The following is a 19,736-nucleotide window of genomic DNA, read 5'->3' on the forward strand; positions in this document are numbered from 1 at the left end:
AGCTCCTGGCGCCACTTCCGGGTTCCGGCCCGCGCCGGGGCCGGGCGGAAGCGGCGGCGGAAGCGGCGGCGGAAGCGGCGGCGGGGGCGGAAGCGGCGGCCATGGCGGCGGCGGCGGGTCCCTGTCCCGGCCCCGGCCCCGGCCCCGGCGCCGCCCGCACCAAGAAGAAGCAGAAGCGCTTCGTGCCGCAGCGCGTGAAGCTGCCGCGGGCCGCGGACCCGCTGCTGGCGGTGCTGGGCTGGGGGGTGACGCACCAGGTCAGCACCCGGCACCGGGACCCCCGCGGGACCCCGGTCCCCCCGTGTCCCCGGGATCCCCGCTCCCAGTCCCCCACCCGGGACCCCCGTGTCCCTGCCCCGGAGCCCTCATGTCTCCCCCTGGCCGGGATCCCCTGTCCCCCCTCCCTCGACTCCGTCCCCCCGGGATCCCATCTCCCCCTGTCCGCACTCCTGGGGGGTCCCGGGGGTTGTCACCGGCGCCGGTGGGTGCCTGCGGCCGCGGGGCTGGATCCCGGGGCTCCCAACGCGCCCTCCCCAGATCAACGAGCTGAGCCAGGTCCCGCTGCCCGTCATGCTGCTGCCCGACGACTTCAAAGCCAGCTCCAAAATCAAGGTCAACAACCACCTGTTCAACAGGTGAGCGGCCCGGGGGGGCGGGGGGGGGAGGGGACGTGGGGAGAGCGTCCCGCAGCGGGGGGGACACCCAAAAACTCACGAACCCCCCCCGAAACTCAGGGAGAACCTGCCCAGCCACTTCAAGTTCAAGGAATACTGTCCCCAGGTGTTCCGCAACCTCCGCGAGCGCTTCGGGGTCGACGACCAGGACTACCAGGTGGGCGGGGGGGGCGTTTTGGGGGGCCCCCCCCGGGCTTTCCCGGGGCTCCTGGCCACCCGTCCCCATCCCCGTGTGCCCCCCCCCAGGTGTCCCTGACGCGGAGCCCCCCGCGCTGGGCGGGCAGCGGTCACCGGCTGCTGCTCTCGGCCGACCGCACGCTGGTGCTGAAGGAGCTGTCGAGCGAGGACGTGGCCGACGTCCACGGGCTGCTGTCCCACTACCACCAGGTATGGGGGGAGGCTCCGTGGGGCGCGGGGGGGGGGGGTCCCCAAAACGCGGTTGTGTCACCTCCGTGTCCCCCCGCAGTACGTGGTGCAGTGCCATGGGCAGACGCTGCTGCCGCGGTTCCTGGGCATGTACCGGGTGAGCGTGGACAGCGAGGACACCTACCTGCTGGTCATGAGGAACCTCTTCAGCCACCGCCTGCCCGTGCACAGGAAGTACGACCTGAAGGTATTGGGGTGTCCCCTGAGCCCCCCTTGGCTCCTGTTATGGGGCTGCCTCCCCGCCGAAGCCCTCCATCATCTGTGTTCCCTCCTCTGCAGGGCTCCCTGGTGGACAGAGAGGCCAGTGACAAGGAGAAGGTACAGTGGCAGTGACAAGGCAGGAGGAGGTTGTGAAGGCCCCAGGTTTAGCGGGGGGTGTCTCCAGGCCTCGTTTTCCTCTCCCCACCCCAACACTGACAGCTCATTCCCTGCCCTCTCTCCCCCAACAAAGGCTCCTTGCCCTGAGGAGGGGCTGCCCCGTGACCCCCACAGGCCTGGGAGGGTCCCACAGCCCCGGGGAGCCCCCTCCAGCTCAGGGCTGTCCGTGGGGACTGCCCCCCACTCCCTCCCCAGGGCAAGGAGCTGCCCACGCTGAAGGACGTGGATTTCCTCAACAAGAACGAGAAAGTGTTTGTGGAGGAGGAGCAGCAGCGCGAGTTCATGGACAAGCTCAAGCGGGATGTGGAGGTGGGAACCGGGGGGCTGCACCCCAGGGAGCCTTTGAGGGGGGCTGCCTCCCCCCACCAGCTGTGGGAAGTGACCCCCACCCCAAATGAGCCTTTGTTTGGCCTCCCAGTGGCCAGGATGACCCCTGGGTTGTCCCCCCAGCCCTGGGAGTCCGAGGGGTTTTTGGGGACCGTGTCCAGTGTTTGATGGTTGTGGGGTTTCCCTTCTCAGTGTCCAGGCTCTGGGGGTTTGGGGGGGCCATTCCCAGGCTCTGGGGGTTTTGGGGTGCAGTCTCTGAGGGTTTTGGTGTTGCCCCCCACCCCAATTCCTGCCGTTGCCCCCCCCAGTTCCTGGTGCAGCAGAAGCTGATGGATTACAGCCTGCTCCTGGGCATCCACGAGGTAGAACGGGGCGAGCAGGAGGAGGAGGAGGAGCTGGAGGAAGAGGAGCCTGGAGGGGGTGACGAGGGGGGGCCGGGGGACCCCTATGGCACCTCCCCCGAGGGGCTGGGGGGGCTCCTCAACTCCTACCGGCCCCTGGGGCCCGGCGAGTTCGACCCCTGCGTGGACGTGTACGCCCTGCGTGGGGCTGAGGGTGAGCTGGGGAGGGGGATTTGGGGGGTGGGGGGGGGTTTGGGGGCGCAGGGAGCGCTGAGGCCCCCGTGCTGTGCCCCCCAGGAGCCCCCCGGCGCGAGGTTTATTTCATGGGGCTGATCGACGTTCTCACCCAGTACGACGCCCGCAAGAAGGCGGCGCACGCGGCCAAGACTGTCAAACACGGGGTGAGGGGGGGGCACCCCCAAAATGGGGGGGGGGGGCAGGGCTCTCCCTCGGTTTTTTTGGGGAGTGGGGTCGTTGGAGTGCTGACGGCGGGCAGAGGAAGGGGTTGGGGGCACCCGGGGCGACCCTGCAGGGAGGCTTTGAGGGGGGGTGAGCCCCTGGCAGGGTCTGGGGGGGCAGGAGGGGTGGGGGGCCTGGGGAGGTTGGGACGGGGGGTGGCTGTGGGGGGCTCGGGTGAAGCTCTTGGGGGTGCCCAGGCAGATGATGTGGGGGTCAGGAGGGGCTGGGGGATGGTCAGTTCTGGGGGGGTGTTGGGGGGGGGTAATTTTGGGGTTGGGTGGTTCCCGGGGGTGTTTTTGGGGTAGGGTCAGTTCCCGGGGGTGTTTTTGGGGTCACTGTGGGCGGGGGGCAGTTCCCCGGGGGTGTTTTTGGGGTCACTGTGGGCGGGGGGCGGTTCCCCGGGGGTGTTTTTGGGGGTCACTGTGGGCGGGGGGCTGTTCCCCGGGGGTATCTGGGGCAGGGCTCTGTTCCGGGGGGTTCCTGGCTCTGAGCCGGTGCCCCCCAGGCCGGAGCCGAGATCTCCACGGTGCACCCCGAGCAATACGCCAAGCGCTTCCTCGACTTCATCACCAACATCTTCGCCTGAGGGGGGCCCCCTGCCCCCCCCGTGGGACCAAAACCCCCCAGGGCGCGCTGCCCTCCCCCCACACCCAGGCCCCACAGCAGCCCCCCCTCCCCGCGGTGGGATTTCACTACTCAAGTGCCTTAACTTTATGTAAGGGGGGGTGCTGGGGGGCTCTGGCCCCGGCGCTGGGGGGGATCTGGGGTGTCCCCCCCAGCACGAGGGGCTCTGGGACCCTTCTGCCCCTCCCGAAGCTGGGAGGGGGTCAAACACTACTTGCCCCAGGGAGGGGGGGTGAAATGGGCCCCCACCCCTCTCCCAAATGAGGCTGGGGGGACGCACCCTGCCCCCCTCCGTGTGGGACCTGGGGGCGCTCCACAGCTTCCCCCCCCTTTACTGCAGCTCCTGGGGGTCAGGGGAGGACCCCGGCCTGGTGTGACCCCCGGGAGGGCGGGGCCCCGCTGGGCTGACACCCCCTGCCCCCCATTTGTGGGAGTGTCGTGTGTCGTGTCCCCCTCTCCCCTCCCCAATTTATGGGGCTCCTTCCCCTGCTCCGTACCCCGAGAAATAAATTATTGAACCGGCCCTGAGTCTGCCCCGTTCCCGGGACCCCTCGGACCCCCCTGCGCCCCTCCCCCGCCCCGGGCCCCCCGAGTTCCGCGCTCAGCGCCACGCCCAGGCCCCGCCCCCGCCCAGGCCCCGCCCCCGGCCGGGTCAGTTCCCGCCATCACGGCCCCGCCCCCAGCATAGTGACCACGCCCTCTCCCCGCCCCCAGCCGCGTTGCCATGGCGACGCCCTCCACCGCCGGCCCCGCGCGCCGTTGCCATGGCCCCGCCCCTCCCCCCGTTGCCATGGCGGCCCCGCCCCGCGCGGTCACGTGAGGCGGCCGCGCGCAGGGCGCCCCCCGCCGCCGGACGTGCCCGCGATGCTGCGCCCGCCCGGGCCCGGTGGGTGCGGGACCCCCGAGCCCCCCCGGGATCCCCGGGACCCCCGGCCCCGCCCCGCCCTCCCCCCGGCCCGGCCCGGCCCCCGGCAGCCCGCTCTGCCCGCGCCCCCCGCCCCGGGCCTGCTGCTGCAGCGAAGCCCCGCGCCCCTCCCCGGGCCTGCCCGTTCCCCTCGGGCCTCGCGGGAGCCCCCGAGCCCCCCGGGCCTTACCGGGACTCACCGACCCCTACTCGGCTCTCATCGGGAGCCCCGGGCCCCTCCCCGGGCCTGTTCTGTCCCCGGGCCGGGCCTCAGCGGGACCCCTCCCGGGCCTCGGGCTCTGTCCTGTCACCGCCCGGGCCCGTCCGTCCGCCCGGGGCTCATCGCGACCCCCCCGGGCCTGTCCTCACCCCCCCGGGCCCCATCGGGACCCCGCAGCCCCCCCCGGCCTGCTCAGCCCCCCCATTCCGAGCCGCATCCCCCATCCCCCCCCCGCCCCCCCCCGGGAGCCCCTCGGGAGTCTCGGGGGGCTGGGGGAACACCGGGGGGACACCGGGGGGGACACCGGGGGGGCAGCAGCGTGTTCAGCCCCCCCGATCCACGGGGACCCCCCCGAGACCGATGGCCGGGAAAAGAGCCCGTGGCACCCGGTCCGGGGCTCTGGGGGGCTCTGGGGGGGCCGGGGGGCGCTGGGGCCCCCCCGCAGCCGGTGAGCGCCCCCCAGAAGTGCCGGCGGGGCGCTGGGGCCGGGGGTGTTGCGGGGTCCCCTGGGGACACGGAGGGGTGACGCCGCTGTTGTTATTGTAGGGTCACCTGCGCGGGGGTGGGGGTGGGGAGGGTCGGGGGGGTTGACGAGTCCCCAAACCAGGTCTGGGAGGTTGTGGGGACCACCTGTGACACCCCCCGCCCCTTGTCCCCCCGTGTCCCCCCAGCCTCGGGCTCGTGGCTCTGCTGACCCGCCGCGCCTCGGCTCGTGTCCCCCATGGGCTCACCAGGTGGGTGTGGGGGACACCCCGCTCTGGGCCCCCCCGGGCCGTGTGACCCCCGCTCGTGCACGGCCCCTGGCGCTGGGGACCCCCTTGGAACATCTCCCCCTTCACCTGTGGGACCCCCCCAGCCATGGAGCGCCCCTCGGGTTCTGGGGACCCCCCTCGGGCACCCCCCGGCCGTGGGACCCCTCGGGGTGGGGAGGGCGGTTCTGGGGAGGCCCCAAACCTCTCCCCCCCAGGGGTCCCGGCGTGGTGACACCCCCGGGCTGTCACAGATTTGGGGGACGGGGGCAGGTTTAACCCTTGAGGTGGCACCTTGGGTGGGAAAACATCCCCCCGGGTGGGCAGGGGACACTGTGCCCCCCTCAGGACACCCCTGGGTGCGTGTCCTGGCTCTGGGCATTCTGGGGGGGGTCCCTTAAGCACCCAGACTCAGAGGGTTTTGGAGGGGTCATGTTTAGACTCTGGTGGTTTTTTGGGGGTGACCCAGATTCCCCAAGCTCCGGGGATTTGTGGGCCCCATCCCCCGTGTCAGAGGATTTTGGGGGTCCATGTCCAGGCTCTGACAGGTTTGGGGGGTCCATGCCCAGTGTCAGAGGGGTTTGGGGGGGTCTATGCTCAGTGTCAGTGGGTTTTGGGGGTCCATGCCCAGTCTCACGCGTTGAAGATCCCACGCCCAGATTTTGGGGTTCCAAGGGTCCCATGGGCAGCCCAGGATGGTTTTGGGGTGTCCCCAGGGTGTCCCCGCAGTGTCATTCATGCTGTAGAGGGTGTGGGGGCCCTGCCAGGATTTGGGTGACAGTGACAGCGGGGTCCAGTCTCCGGGGATGTGGGGGTCTGTGTCCAGTCCCTGTTGTTTTGGGGTGTCCATGGGTGTTTTGGGGGCCCGTGCCAAATCTCCGGGTGTTTTGGGGTGTCCCTGCCCAGTCTCGGGGTGTTCAGGGGTCCATGCCCAGTCCCTGGCTGTTTTGGGATGTCTGTACCCAATCTCGGGGTGTTTTTGGGTGTCCGTGCCCAGTCTCTGTTTGTTTTGGGGTGTCCGGGCTCAGTCCTTGAGTGTTTAGGGGTCCGGATCCAATCTCGGGGTGTTTTGGGGTGTCTGTACTCGGTCCCTGAGTGTTTAGGGGTCCGGACCCAGTCTCTGTTTGTTTTGGGGTGTCCGTGCTCGGTCCCCGTTGTTCGGGGTGCCCGCGCGGCTCTCCGCGCTCTCGCTGCCCGTGCCCTGAGGCCGCCCGCTGTCCCCGCAGTGTCGTTCGTGCTGTCGAGGATGTCGGGGTGCGGGGGCCCCGCCAAGAGCCGGGTGACGGTGCCCAAGCGCGTGTGGGAGTTCGTGACGCGGGAGCGCGCGGCGCGCCTGGCGCTGCTGGCGCAGGAGGCGCGGGTGCGGATCCTGGTGGACGGCGAGACCCCCGAGCTGTACGTGCTGCAGCTCTGCGCGACCCCCCCGGGCCCCCCCGGCGGCGCGGGGCTCTGCCCGGCCCGCAAGGCGCTCAAGGCGCTGCTCAAGGAGACGGAGAAGGAGCTGAAGAAGCGCAGCCAGCGGCACGGCGAGGTGCTGGGGGCCCGGCCGGAGCCCCCCGCGGGAGCCGCCGGCGCTCCCGGGGCCGGCCCGGCGGCGCGGGACGAGGAGCCCGAGCGGCAGTGCCCCATCTGCCTGGGCGAGATGCGCGGGCCGCGCACGCTGGAGCGCTGCCGGCACTCCTTCTGCGGGGAGTGCATCGCGCGGGCGCTGCAGGTGCGCTCCGCCTGCCCCGTCTGCGGCCGCTTCTACGGGCAGCTGGTGGGCAACCAGCCCCCCGACGGCCGCATGCTGGTCACCCGCGACGCCGCGCTGCCCCTGCCCGGCTACGAGGCCTTCGGCACCATCATCATCCAGTACGTCTTCCCGCCCGGCGTGCAGGGGGTGAGTGCGGGCACGGGCCGGGGGGAGTGGTCTCCAATCGGGCCGGGTGGTCCCGGATCCCCTTGGGTGGGGGGCGCTGGCCCGGCCCTGTGCCCCCAGGGCTCCAGTGGGTACCCCGAGTGTCCCAGGTGTGCCCCCAGTGCCCCTGGGTGGCCTCAAATCCTGATGAGTGTCCCTGGGTGGCCCAAAACCGTGATGGGTGTCCCAAACCAGCGCTACGCCCCTGGCTGCCCCAAATGCTCGTGGTCCAGCTCTGTGTCCCAAACACCCCTGGGTGTCCCCAAGTCCTTTGTGAGTGCACCCATCCGTGATCGGTGTCCCCAACACCCCTGGGTGCCCCCAAATCTCTGTGAGTGCATGCAGCAGCCGTGGGTGCCCCAAAATCCTGAGGGGTGCCCCAGCCCTGTACCCAGCTCTGTGCCCCCAATGCCCCTGGGTGCCCCCAAACCCTGCTGGGTGTGCCCGGCCTCCCTGGGCTATCCATACATCCTGACAGGTGTCCCCACATCCTTTTGGGTGTTGCTGGCACGCCTGGTGTCCCCAAATGCCCCTGACACCTCTGCCACCCCTGGGTGCTCCCAACACCCCTGGGTGCCCCCAACCCTGCTGGGTGCCCCCATTCCCCCCCAGCCCTGATCCCCGTTCCCCCATCCCTCCTGTCCCCACACCCCCTGGGCAGGTGAAGTGCCCCCAGACCTTTCCCCTGTCCCCCTGTCCCTTACCTGGTGTGTGTCCTCTCCATGCCCTGTGCAGGTGGAGCACCCAGACCTGGGGGTGCAGTACCCCAGCACCAAACTGTCACTGCCATCTGTCCCGCTGTGCCCTCTGTCACTCCCTGCCCTTACCTGTGACCCCCCATGGGTGGAGCACCTGAACCGGGGGTGTGGCACCTGTGCCCCCCCCCACCTGTGCCCCCCTTCCCCATACAGGTGGAGCACCCAAACCTAGGGGTGTGGTACCTGGGTACTTACACCTGTGCCCCTGTCACCCTGAACCCTGTACAGGTGGAGCCCCCGAACGTGGGGGTGCAGTACTTGTGTCCCCCTCACCTTTGCCCCACCTCCGTGCAGGTGGAGCACCCAAACCCGGGGGTGCGGTACTTGTGTCCCCCTCACCTTTGCCCCACCCCCGTGCAGGTGGAGCACCCAAACCCGGGGGTGCGGTACCTGTGTCCCCCTCACCTGTGCCCCACCCCCGTGCAGGTGGAGCACCCGAACCCCGGGGTGCGGTACCCGGGCACCACGCGCGTGGCGTACCTGCCCGACTGCCCCGAGGGGAACAAGGTGCTGGGGCTGTTCCGCAAGGCCTTCGCCCAGCGCCTCACCTTCACCGTGGGCACCTCGCTGACCACCGGCCGCGCCAACGTCATCACCTGGAACGACATCCACCACAAGACCAACTGCACCGGCGGGCCCCAGCTGTGCGGGGGGGCACCTGGGCGGGCGGGGGGGGGCACCTGGCGGGTACCTGTGAACACCTGGGGGGGCACCTGAGGGGTCGGGGAGCAACGTCCACCGCGAGACCGACGGCACCCAGCTGTGCCGGGGGGGATGTGGGGGCACCTGGGGGGGCTGATGGGCACCTGTGGGCGTGGGGGGGACACCTGGGGGGGACACCTGAGGGGTCGGGGAACGACATCCAGAGCAAGGCCGGTGGCAGCAGCTGTGCGGGGAGGGGGGGCCGGGGGGCTGGGGCGGGGTGTGGGGGGAAGGGGGGATGGCAGAGGGAAGACCCCCCCCCCGCGGGGGGGCACGGCCTGACTTACCCCCCCCTTTGCCCCCAGGTTCGGGTACCCCGACCCCACGTACCTCGCCCGGGTGCAGGAGGAGCTGCGGGCCAAGGGCATCACCGAGGACTGAGTGGGGGGGCAGGGACCCCTCCCGGGCAGGGGGACCCCCCCAGGATCCCCCCGGGCAGCGAGGACCCCCCCGGAGCCTCCCTGGGCAGCGGGGCCTCCGCAGACAGCAGCAGCCCCGGGCGGGGGGATCCCCCCATACACGGGGACCCCCCGGGGCAGGAGGAGCACCCCCTGGGCAGAGGGATCCCCCCACTCAACAGGACCCCCCCCCCGAGCAGGGGGAGCCCCCCGGCCCCCCTGGCTGGCAGTGGGGGGCACGAGGAGGGGGCCAGGCCCCCCCGGGGGGGCTGGCGCCGCACAGCCCCCGCAGCACGGACGGACAGAGCCCTGTACATAGCCCAGACCCCCAGGACAGACAGGGGGATCCCTGCCCCCCCCGGCCCCGGGGGGGGTCCCACCCTCGGGGGGGTTATTTATTTTTTATTTCCCCCCCAGGTCTGTAACTTTGATCCAATAAAAATATGCAATGGATTGAGGGGTTCTGGGGGGGCCGGGGGAGGGTGGGGGGCTCCCCCCACCCCGGGGGCAGTCTGGGGGGAGGGTGGCACCAGGAGCTCCCGAGGCACAGGGGGGAGGCGGTTTTGGGTGGGGGGACAGGGCTGGGGACACTGGCGTGGGGACATGGGATTTTGGGATGGAACATGGAGATGGAATGTTGGGGTGAGGAGGTTGGGATGGACATGGGGACATGGGGACATGGGCGTGGGGCAGCGCGATGGCCACTGGCCTGGGGCTCTGTGCTCGGAGTTTGGGATGGGACACTTGGATGAGACGTTGGGACACCGGGATGGGAATGTGTGTTGGGGTCTTGGGGCCGGGCCCTGAGCTGGGGACGGTGGCATGGGGCACCGGGCAGGGACACTGGGCTGGGAAACCAGGGTGAAAACATTGGGGTGCGACACTGGAATGGGGCATTGGAATTTCGGGATGTGGGCACGGGGCTGGGCCCTGAGATCGGGGGGATTGGGGTGGGACAATATGGAATCACGGAGTGGGCTGGGTTAGGAGACCCTGAAACCCACCTGGTGCAAGCCCTGCCATGGGCAGGGACACCTCCCACTGTCCCAGGCTGCTCCAGCCTGGCCTTGGGCACTGCCAGGGATCCAGGGGCAGCCACAGCTGCTCTGGGAAATCCATCCCAGGGCCTCCCCACCCGCACAGGGGGAACTTCTCCCCAATCTCCCATCCATCCCTGCCCTCTGGCAGTGGGAGCCATTCCCTGTGTCCTGTCCCTCCAACCCTGGTCCCCAGCCCCTCTCCAGCTCTCCTGGAGCCCCTTTAGGCCCTGGAAGGGACTCCAGGGTCTCTCTGGAGTGAGGTGAACACCCCCAGCTCTCCCAGCCCGGCTCCAGAGGGGTTCCAGCCCTCGGAGCAGCTCCATGGACTCCTCTGGACTCTCTCCAGCAGCTCCTCATCCTCCCTGTCTGAGGGCTGGAGCAGCTCTGCAGGTGGGGGTCTCACGCTGGGGCTCAGCCCAGGCTCGGGGGTCTCTGGTCCTGTCCAGCCCTCGCCCCCCGGCACCCCCAGGTCCTTCTCCCGGGGCTGCTCCGTCTGCTCATCCCCCTGGATCCATCCCGGTGGCAGCTCCTGCCCTTGGCCTCGTCAAACCTCAGGAGATTCCCACGGGACGCTGCTCCAGCTTGTGCCGGTCCCTCGGGGTGGCCCCGTCCCCCAGGGCTGTCACTGTCCCTCAGCTCAGGGTCACTGCCGAGGTCCCCTGGGTCCCTCTGTCCCGGGTGAAGGTGTCCAGTGACCCCGGGCCCAGTGTGGACCCCCCGATGGCCACGGGGACTCTGAGCCCAGGGCCCTCGGGATGTGACTGCAGACAATTCCGCGTCCCCCGAGCACCCAGCCCTGGAATCCGCCCCCGGGGGGGAGGATTGGGGAATCCTGCCAAAGGTTTTGGGAAATCCAAATCAATGAAACCCGTGTCCCTTCCCTGTCCTGATGGGGTCACTCCCTCAGAGGCCACTGGGCAGGACCTGGCCTTGGCTGGGCCGAGCTGGGGTTCCCAAATCCCAGATCCCAAATCCCAGATCCCAGATCCCAAATCCCAGATCCCAAATCTCAAATCCCAGATCCCAGATCTCAAATCCCAGATCCCAAATTCCAGATCCCAAATCCCAAATAATCCCAAATTCCAGATCCCAAATCCCAAATAATCCCAAATTCCAGATCCCAAATCCCCTCCCTGTTCCCGCTGTGCCTCAGCAGAGCCTTCCCAGGAGGATCCAGCCCAGGACCGCTCAGGACCCTCCTCTCCATCCTCCCCAAAAATGGGGACAACGTTTCCTGTTTTCAGTCAGCTGGAATTTCACCTGCCTGCCAGGAATCCTTGATTTCCTCAGGGCCACAGGGGATGGGGAGGGGCTGTAGGGGACGTGGGGGGTTATAGGGGTTATGGGGGGTTATAGGGGATGTGGGGGACTGTAGGGGATGTGGGGGGTTTAGGGGATGTGGGGGAATTACAGAGGATAAGGATGGGCTATAGGGGGTATGGGTGTGGCTGTAGGGGATATGGGGGGTTATAGAGGATGGGGAGGGACAATAGGGGATGCAGGGGATTATAGGGGATATGGGAAGGTTATAGGGGATGCAGGTGTGGCTGTAGGGGATGTGGGGGGGGTTATAGGGGATATGGGAAGGTTATAGGGGATGCAGGTGTGGCTATAGGGGATGTGGGGGGTTATAGGGGATGTGGGAAGGTTATAGGGGATGCAGGTGTGGCCATAGGGGATGTGGCGGTCTGCAGGGGATGGGGGATCCAGGCCATTCCCCAGCCCAGCCCCGTTCCGGAGCCCAGCAGGGAGTGTGGCTGGGCCGGAGCCGGGCTGGGCTCGAGGCTGTGGGAAGAGCCCCGGAGCCCCCGAGTCCTGGAACAGCCCCCGGTGGGTTCCCCCTGTCCCAGAGACCCCCACATTCCCCGGGCTCCCGCTCAGCTGCCTCCTCCCCGTGAGCTCCCGGCGGCGTCCCGGAGCAGCGGGTCACCCTCTCCTGGTTCTGCCGGGGCAGGGCTGGGCTCGGCAGCAGCTGGGCGGCGCCGGGCTGGGACCGGGGGTGGTTCTCTCGTGTCATTTTAACTTTTTCTGCTTTTTGAAGTTTGCATTTTGTCCTCATGCGGCTTCAAGAAAACAATGTATACTTTTAGAATTTATCTCTTTGTTTACAAATTTCTCCTCTGGGAGGAGAAAGGTGACTGGTGGTGGTCTTCACCAACGAGATCAAAGAGGTAGCAACCTATGTAGCCAATCTTGGGCCTTCTGATGATTTTGTATAAAAGATGGAGTCAGGAAATTAAAGACAGAACTTTCCTGCTGACCTTCCTGCTGCCTGCCTCATTCTTTCGTGTCCCAAAGTGTGACACTGTCCCACCTCAGCCACCGCCGGGGCCGGGATTCTCTTCCAGGGACAAGGGGCTCCTTCCCTCGAGTGATGGGATGAGCGAACAGTCAGGAGTTTGTTTGTTGTCAGGGATCTTTGCCCGTGTGAATAATTTCTTTTCTTACACCTTTGGTTGTCAGTATTGATGCTGTTCCTGTTCCTTCTCTTATCCCATTGCTGTTTCCAGTAAACCATTTTTATCTCCCCCTGGGATCTCTGCCTTTTGTGCTTCCGGAGAGTGCTCTAAGTACGTACTATATCACTTGCTTTTCACAAATATTAAAATGAATGCCGTGTGTATAATGCTGGAAAACTTTGCTGTGTGAACAGAGTTTCTTTTATTTCTGTTATTAACAAAATTAGAGACAGTAGTGTGATTAATATATCTATCTCTATCTCTAACTCTCTCTATATATCTAGAAATAGTAGTGTGATAAATATATCTCTATATATCTCTGGAAATAGTAGTGTGATAAATATATATATTTCTTGGGCTATAGGATAATATTAAAATAGAAACTATGTGATGTAAAATGCTTTTTGTGGCTAACTCAGAGGATGGTAAAGATAATCAGGAAATTCTTCACATTCTTGGCTTACCCTCTCTGGATGAAGATAACAGCCACAGACGCCAGAACCCCAAAAGAAGGATTTATTGACTCTCCGATATCAGGGAGCGTGGGGCAGAGCGGAGCCACAAGGAGAAATGGAACGGGGGCAGGCTGGGGGTTGAAACAAGGCAAAAACAATGTTTGAATAACGCCTGGGGGTCTAGGAATATGCGACGGGATGGTGCATTTAAAGAAGAGTCTCTGAGTTTGGGTGTGCTCTTGGCTGAACACCAAGCGCCCAACAAATAAACCTTTGGTTTATTCTGTCTCCTAATTGTCTTTTTACTAAACTGTTTAAATTTTACCCAGGAAGCGAACCTCGTGTTTCACGGAGAGGGAGGGGGAGCAGTGTCTGGTTCGGAATCTCTAAGTTGGGGAGCACCATTCCCAAACCACAACAGCCGTAACTGGAGCCCAAAGTGGGGCATGGAGGGTTGAGACAACCCAGACCTGCCCAGAGCAGGCAGGAAACAGCCCTGACCCGAGGTCGGTGTGCTTGGTCCGTGGTGGAGTCCAGGGCATCCCTTTGGTCACCCTGGGGACAGGGAGCTCAGCAGAGATGTCTGGGACCCGAGCAGGAGGGTTTGAGGTCTGTACGGGGGGTCTTGAATCTGTACGGGGGCGTTGTACAGCCCGGCACAGAGCCCGGGAGGACACTGCCTTTGATTTCAGTCCGTGGGAAAAGCTTCCAACACCGAGAGAGGAATTACAAGTGACAAAGGTGTGACAGGCAGTCGTGCAGCTCATCACAGGGGGGAAAATTGTGTGGTTTTGTGTTCTTAGAATGGAGGTGAATGGGGAACAGGATGGAGAATTTGGGGCGGTGCCCTGAGTTGTTGTTGTTGTTGTTGTTGCTCTTCCTCTTCCTCTTCTTCTTCCCCTTCCCCTTCCTCTTCCTCTTCTTCCTCTTCTTCCTCTTCTTCCTCTTCTTCCTCTTCTTCCTCCTCTTGTGTTTGGAGTCAAGGAGGAGATTTCCAGGGAGGCCCAATGTGGGCCTGAGAGACTTTACCCTGCTGGCAGCTGCGAACTTTCTCCCGAGGCAAAGTTTCTCAAGGAAGTTTTTCTCAAAACAATCTTGGTAAATGCAATCTGTGTTACAAAATGATTCGTGCAAAAGAATTAAAACTACGGCATTTTGTATAACCTAAGCCAGTGATGGGAAAAGAAAAGAAAAGAAAAGAAAAGAAAAGAAAAGAAAAGAAAAGAAAAGAAAAGAAAAGAAAAGAAAAGAAAAGAAAAGAAAAGAAAAGAAAAGAAAAGAAAAGAAAAGAAAAGAAAAGAAAAGAAAAGAAAAGAGAAAAGAAAAGAAGGTGATTTGCATCAGGTAACAAGGGAAGAGAAATGCAGACACCAAGCAAGGATGGTCTGTTTCTGGAAGACGATGATTCCAAAGGATTTCTTCGTCTGACAGGGTCCCAGCGATATGCATTCGATAGGCACCCAAGAAAAGATAATATTTGTCACCAGAGATGTTTATTCCCGAACAGAATTCCAGTAAGGAAATTAATCATTCACCCATTCTGGGAAATTTTCGTCAGACCGGCAGCAAGGAGGGAGAAATACATGAATATGCTAAAAGGATAAGATCAACAGAGGAGCCGGAAGACCCCCACTCGGCCGAATAAAAGGATAAAACAGGACCCTGCCAAAGCAGGATTGGTGAACTCCGGAGGTTTGAAGCTCCACATTTCAAATCTCGTTCACCCAGTGCCCATCGCCTGGCTCAGCACTGCGTTACTTGTGGCTTTTCCAAAAATTGTATTTTGAATATTTAATAAGTTTTCATTAATTATTAAACTGGCTGACTCGTTTATAACGGTAAACAACTATCCTGTCGGGCAAATTAGGAAATGTCCCCTGTCCTGTAGGAATGCACCCCACTGCAGCAGGGGTTTCCATGTCAGGCAAGGATTTGGGTTTGCTGGGGAAGATGAAACTTTAACAGCAAAGCTTTGCAGATACGAATGCTTAGCAGAACACTCTCTGAATGTAAAACCTCTAAGTGAAACAGAAATGAAAGCGAGTTTCGATATCGAAGAAGAAAGGATGTCTGACGTTGGAATTGCTGAGCCAGTTGCCACTGGACAACTAAGAAAGAAAAGGTTAAGTCGAGTTGGAAGGAGGTTTTATGGCTGGAGCAAAGGATGCGTTGACCACAAACAAAGACGTTTCTACCAAGCAGAATTAGACCTTAAGAAAAGCAGAGGGTACCATAAGCAAACAAAAACCATGTTTTTACCAAGCAGAAAAAAGGTCTAAGAATTTTCCACTGCAAGAAAAGAGAAAAACAGCTTTAAGCTTAAACTGTAACATAATCTGGTAATGGTAGTCGTTATGGTGGGCTAGAGGTGATGGTAAAGGTGCTGTGCATGATGCTGGTGGGCTTTTATGTATTAAGATGCTCAGCAAAGAAAACTACCTAATGCATTGTGAGCAGAGCTAACGTGGATTCAGTCCTGCCTAAGCTGTGGCTGCAGCTTCAGGCGAGGCTCTGTCACCCACAGGACTGCTGGGACATCTTCAATACAATAAAAAGCATTTTGAGGAGCCGCCTGTTGTCCCAGCATCCTTCCCCCAGGCGTCTTCTACAGGGTTTCACTCTTTGTCCCACTTATAGGGTAAAAAACCAAAGACTTTGATACTTTTCTTACCTTTTCCCGCCCTGTGCCAGCACAGAGACGTCTGGTTGAGTCTTTAGAGCTGCACCTCAAAACCTGTTGCTATTCCTATCGGGCAGGATGCCCGGAAATCCACTGCCTCGGTCGTCACATGTTTAAAAGGGAGCACAAAGGCCCTCGTGGCATTTTTGGGGTGTCGTAGCAGGTGCAAGGCGCGGCTGTTCTCCTTTGTTCCGTACGGTTTGTTATTTTCCTCTTAATTAAAACGTTTTTGCTTTTCAATGCACACCGTCCACTGCTGCCGTCTCGTTAATTTTTCAATCCTTTCTGGGGCTGCTGGCCAACCCCAGAGGTGGCTCTGGGTCACCCAGAGGTGACAGCCTGGCCTTGTAAAGCCTCCCCCACCCCCGAGTGGGCACCTCTCTATAAGGACAGAGTTTCAGTTCACCTTCAGACATTTTAGGAAGTTTCAGGAGAAAGTTCTGCGCCCTTCTCATCGTAACAGGCTCAGGGCCAAGGGAGAAGCAGCTGGTGGATCTTGACACCGTTCTTCAAATCCTGCACCTCTCCCTGCTGGCAGCAGGGCAAATTGTCCCTCCTCAAACATTAAATATTTCGGAAGGAGCACAAAGGAACCAAGGGGCTTCTGGGAGCGTTTCCAGCAGGGTGTCAGAGGCTTTCTCTGGCACCTGTGTGCTTTCTGCAACGTTCGTTATTTTTCATTTATTAAACCTTTGACTTTACAAAACACAGTTTTGAAGAGCAGTCTCGCCAAGATTATTTCAAGCCAATCTGTAAGGGCTGGACCCTCAGAGACTGGTACATTTACAGGTGGCTCAGAACACTCTGGCCAGGTGTTAAACTGTGTCAGCCGGGCTCCCCACAGCCCTGTCCCTGCCCCACCAGCCTGACCCATCCTCTGCTCTTGGGATAAAATAAAATCCTGCACGTGGCCAGGATGGAACAAGCTGCGTGAAGATTTATCAAGTCTCTAAGGGTGTCCTGCACTGCTCAAAGCAGCTTAATAATAGCGAGAAAATTTCTCTGGACATGCTTTGTAAAAGAGAAGGTTTTAATAATGACAAAAATAATAAACGTTATAGGACAGGGAAACATAAGTCGAACGCAGTGCAGAGAAGACTCTGCCATTGATTAAGGCAGCCCAAAAATGCAATTGAGCTCCTTTGTGCAGTCCTGTTAGTACCCGACGGTCCAGGTGGGCTATTTGACACCTTGCCCAATGAAACTGGCACCAGGCTTTGATTGAGGTAAACCTCTAAAACCCAATCAGTGTCCCTGCGCTGGCACCAGTTACAGTGAGGAGGCTTTGGAAAGTTCTAGTTTACTTCCTTACATGTTTAGAGGTAAACTGAAACTCTTTTCCTTATACAGGATAATTTGCTTGGGTGTGGAAATGTCTTAAAACACTCCGCTCCAGAGAGAGGGGACACGCCGTGAGGTCACCTGTGGTTTTATAGAGGGGACACCCACAAAGTCACCTGTGGTTTTATAGAGGGGACACCCCACAAAGTCACCTGTGGTTTTATAGAGGGGACACCCCACAAAGTCACATGTGGTTTTACAGAGGGGACACCCCACAAAGTCACCTGTGGTTTTATAGAGGGGACACCCCACAAAGTCACCTGTGGTTTTACCTGCATGACACAGAGAGGACCTGAGGGATGGAACCTCTGGTTGGTGTTGACAGAGGTGAGCAGTGACCTCGACCAGCCCTGAGCCCACTCCCCCAGCCAGGGGGGGGGTGTTATAAATGATTTAGCCAATTTAATAATTAAAGAAAATTTATTAAAAATAAGTTTTGGAAAAGCCACAAGCAACGCGGTGCCGAGCCAGGCGACCAGCACTGGGTGAACGAGATTTGAACTCTAGCTCTTCACATCTCCGGAGTTCACCAATCCTGCTTTAGCAGGGTCCTGTTTTATCCTTTTTCTCGGCCGAGTGGGGGTCTTCTGGCTCCTCTGTCGATCTTATCCTTTTAGCATATTCATGTATTTCTCCTTCCTTGCTGCCGGCCTGGTGAAAAGTTTCCCAGAACGGGCGAATAATTAATTTCCTTACTGGAATTCTGTTCGGGAATAAACATCTTTGGTGACAAATATTATCTTATTGTTGATGCATATCGAATGCATATCACTGGGACCTTGTCAGAGGAAGAAATCCTTTGGAATCATCATTTTTTGGAGATGGCTTATCCTTGCTTGGTATCTGCGTTTTCTTCCTCTTATCACCTGATGCAAACTGCTTTTTCCCCATCACTAGCTTGGGTTATACGAAATGCTGTAGTTCTAATTCTTTTGCACGAATTATTTTGTAACATTGATTACAGGGGGAAAGGGCCAATGGGATCCCCTGGACTGTGCAGATCCATGGCACAGCAGAGCCTCAGCAGCACGTGGCTTTGGCTGGCACTGTCACACAGTGTCCCCTTGGTATAAATACATTATATGATTGGCTTTCGGCAAATATTGAAATAGATACTATTTGTGTTACATTAGAAATTATGTTGTATTAATATAGTACGCTTAAACTGTCTGTTTGGCCGGGATAACATCCAGTGAACATGAAAAGAAGACCCTGCTATTGATTTACCAACTATCAGCATCCCCCATCTGAAGAAAGTATGGACCCAGGCCCAAGCTGGAGGTGATAACGAAGACACGGGCAAGAAACACGCACGCTCTAAAAAGGCAAACCCAAGGAGGGACTGTGCAGAACAGCTCCTGGGACATGGAAAGTAGTTTATGGAAAAATAAGACTCTTCAACACACTGAAGCACTAGAAAGGGCCTCTGAAATAGCAGATTGTGGACTTGGCAGAATGTCAAGTCACCTGGCTGGCTGTGCTTCCTTTCGCTTAATCTGTTTGCTAATTGTCTTTTTTTTTTTTTTTTTTTTTTTTTAAAATTATTAAACCTATTTCTTAAAATTTTCCAGGAAACGGAACTCTGCTTTTCACACCCTGATGCCATTGGGATCTGTGGGGGCAGAATCCATCTCTGTTCCAGGGGTGACAGGGGCTGTGCTGGAGGCTGAAGTGACCCCGACTGGCAAACCGCCCCCGTGACTGGTACAGAGGCCACGGGGATCCTTGGCACAGATTTCCTCAGGAGAGGGCATTTCAAAACCCCAAAGGGACGCCTTGGGATTTAGCTTTTGTATTTTTCAGATCCTGTACTGCTTTAGTGTGTAAAACTCCACAGCCTGCCAGCTGCTGTTCTCCCATTTTATCCAGATGAGACAATTCCTCTCCAAGCCTGTGTTGTAAGTACATTTATATTACCAGCTTTCAGCAAATATTAAAATGAATACTACACGTATTACGGTGGAAAACTTTGTTGTATTGATATAGTTTCTTTTATTAACAAAACTTCGAAATAGCAGTATGATAAATGTGTTTCTTGGGCTATAGCACGGTACTAAAATAGAGACTGCTTTTGTAAGTATAACCCAGGGAATGGAAAGATAATCAGAACTCCCCCTCGCATTCCTGGATTATTTTATCCAGATGAAGATGACAGTGACCAGAGCTCCGGGAGAGGGATTTATTGAACCTCTGTTATCTGGGAGTGTGAAACTGGAGAATTGATTTGCAGGACAGAATGGTTGTGGGGGGGGAGGTTGAAATTAAGCAGAAACATCCAAACTCGAGAGGAACGTTTGAATCATGTGTGAGAATTTATGAATATGCAACAAGTTGATGCTTTTAAGGAACGAGTCTTTGTTAGCGAATCGTGCTTTTCAGCTGAATGCCAGGCACCCGGCCGTTTAACCATCTTGCTTTATTCTGTCTCCTAATTATCTTTTTATTAAACTTTTTAAATTTTACCAAGAAAGTGAACCTGGTTTTTCACAGCCTGTACCTCAAGGACACCTCGCTGCTTCAGGCCCCGAAAAGTACAAACAAAAGTGAGCTGGGGAGGAGCAAATTTGGGGTAGGTGACTTCATTGCCTGAAGCTGTAATTGGAAAATTAATCCCCAAAATGCAATGGACCGAAGTTACAAAGGTGTGAAAAGCTCGTGACCATCGTCCATCTTGGGTGTAACTCCTTTGGAGGCTTTTGATAATAATATAATAAGAATAAATACCCATTTTTATTCTCTTAACTTTGTCGGGCCTCTGGTCTATGTAACCACTCCAAGGCATGAAAAGGGACGTGGGTGGGCTTTGGGGCCAGCTGCTGTGGGGACAGAAGGCAGCATCACAGTTTGAACACCTTGCCTGTCTCCCAGAGCACCCTCCTGTCCTTGGGGCTGATGTGGGCT

At 59.7% G+C, this 19,736-nt stretch overlaps 2 protein-coding genes across 2 annotated transcripts; both read left to right on the forward strand.

Moving 5' to 3' along the window:
* Nucleotides 1–50: 50 nt before the first annotated feature.
* On the forward strand, nucleotides 51–3,752 carry PIP4K2C (phosphatidylinositol-5-phosphate 4-kinase type 2 gamma). Its single transcript, XM_066207484.1, has 10 exons — nucleotides 51–257; nucleotides 538–635; nucleotides 735–831; nucleotides 921–1,061; nucleotides 1,141–1,287; nucleotides 1,380–1,418; nucleotides 1,674–1,787; nucleotides 2,114–2,360; nucleotides 2,444–2,547; nucleotides 3,111–3,752. Exons 1-10 carry the CDS (start codon nucleotides 102–104, stop codon nucleotides 3,189–3,191), a joined length of 1,224 nt encoding a protein of 407 aa, XP_066063581.1. The 5' UTR covers nucleotides 51–101; the 3' UTR covers nucleotides 3,192–3,752.
* A 278-nt stretch (nucleotides 3,753–4,030) lies between these two features.
* DTX3 (deltex E3 ubiquitin ligase 3) lies at nucleotides 4,031–9,313 on the forward strand. The gene is made up of 5 exons (XM_066207501.1): nucleotides 4,031–4,115; nucleotides 5,025–5,087; nucleotides 6,329–6,984; nucleotides 8,187–8,404; nucleotides 8,768–9,313. Exons 2-5 carry the CDS (start codon nucleotides 5,075–5,077, stop codon nucleotides 8,841–8,843), a joined length of 963 nt encoding a protein of 320 aa, XP_066063598.1. The 5' UTR covers nucleotides 4,031–4,115; nucleotides 5,025–5,074; the 3' UTR covers nucleotides 8,844–9,313.
* Nucleotides 9,314–19,736: the final 10,423 nt, after the last annotated feature.

The sequence above is a fragment of the Chamaea fasciata genome, unplaced genomic scaffold, assembly GCF_029207755.1.
Source record: "Chamaea fasciata isolate MVZ Bird 193981 ecotype frontalis unplaced genomic scaffold, bChaFas1.0.hap1 SCAF_41, whole genome shotgun sequence".
Classification (NCBI taxonomy): domain Eukaryota; kingdom Metazoa; phylum Chordata; class Aves; order Passeriformes; family Sylviidae; genus Chamaea; species Chamaea fasciata.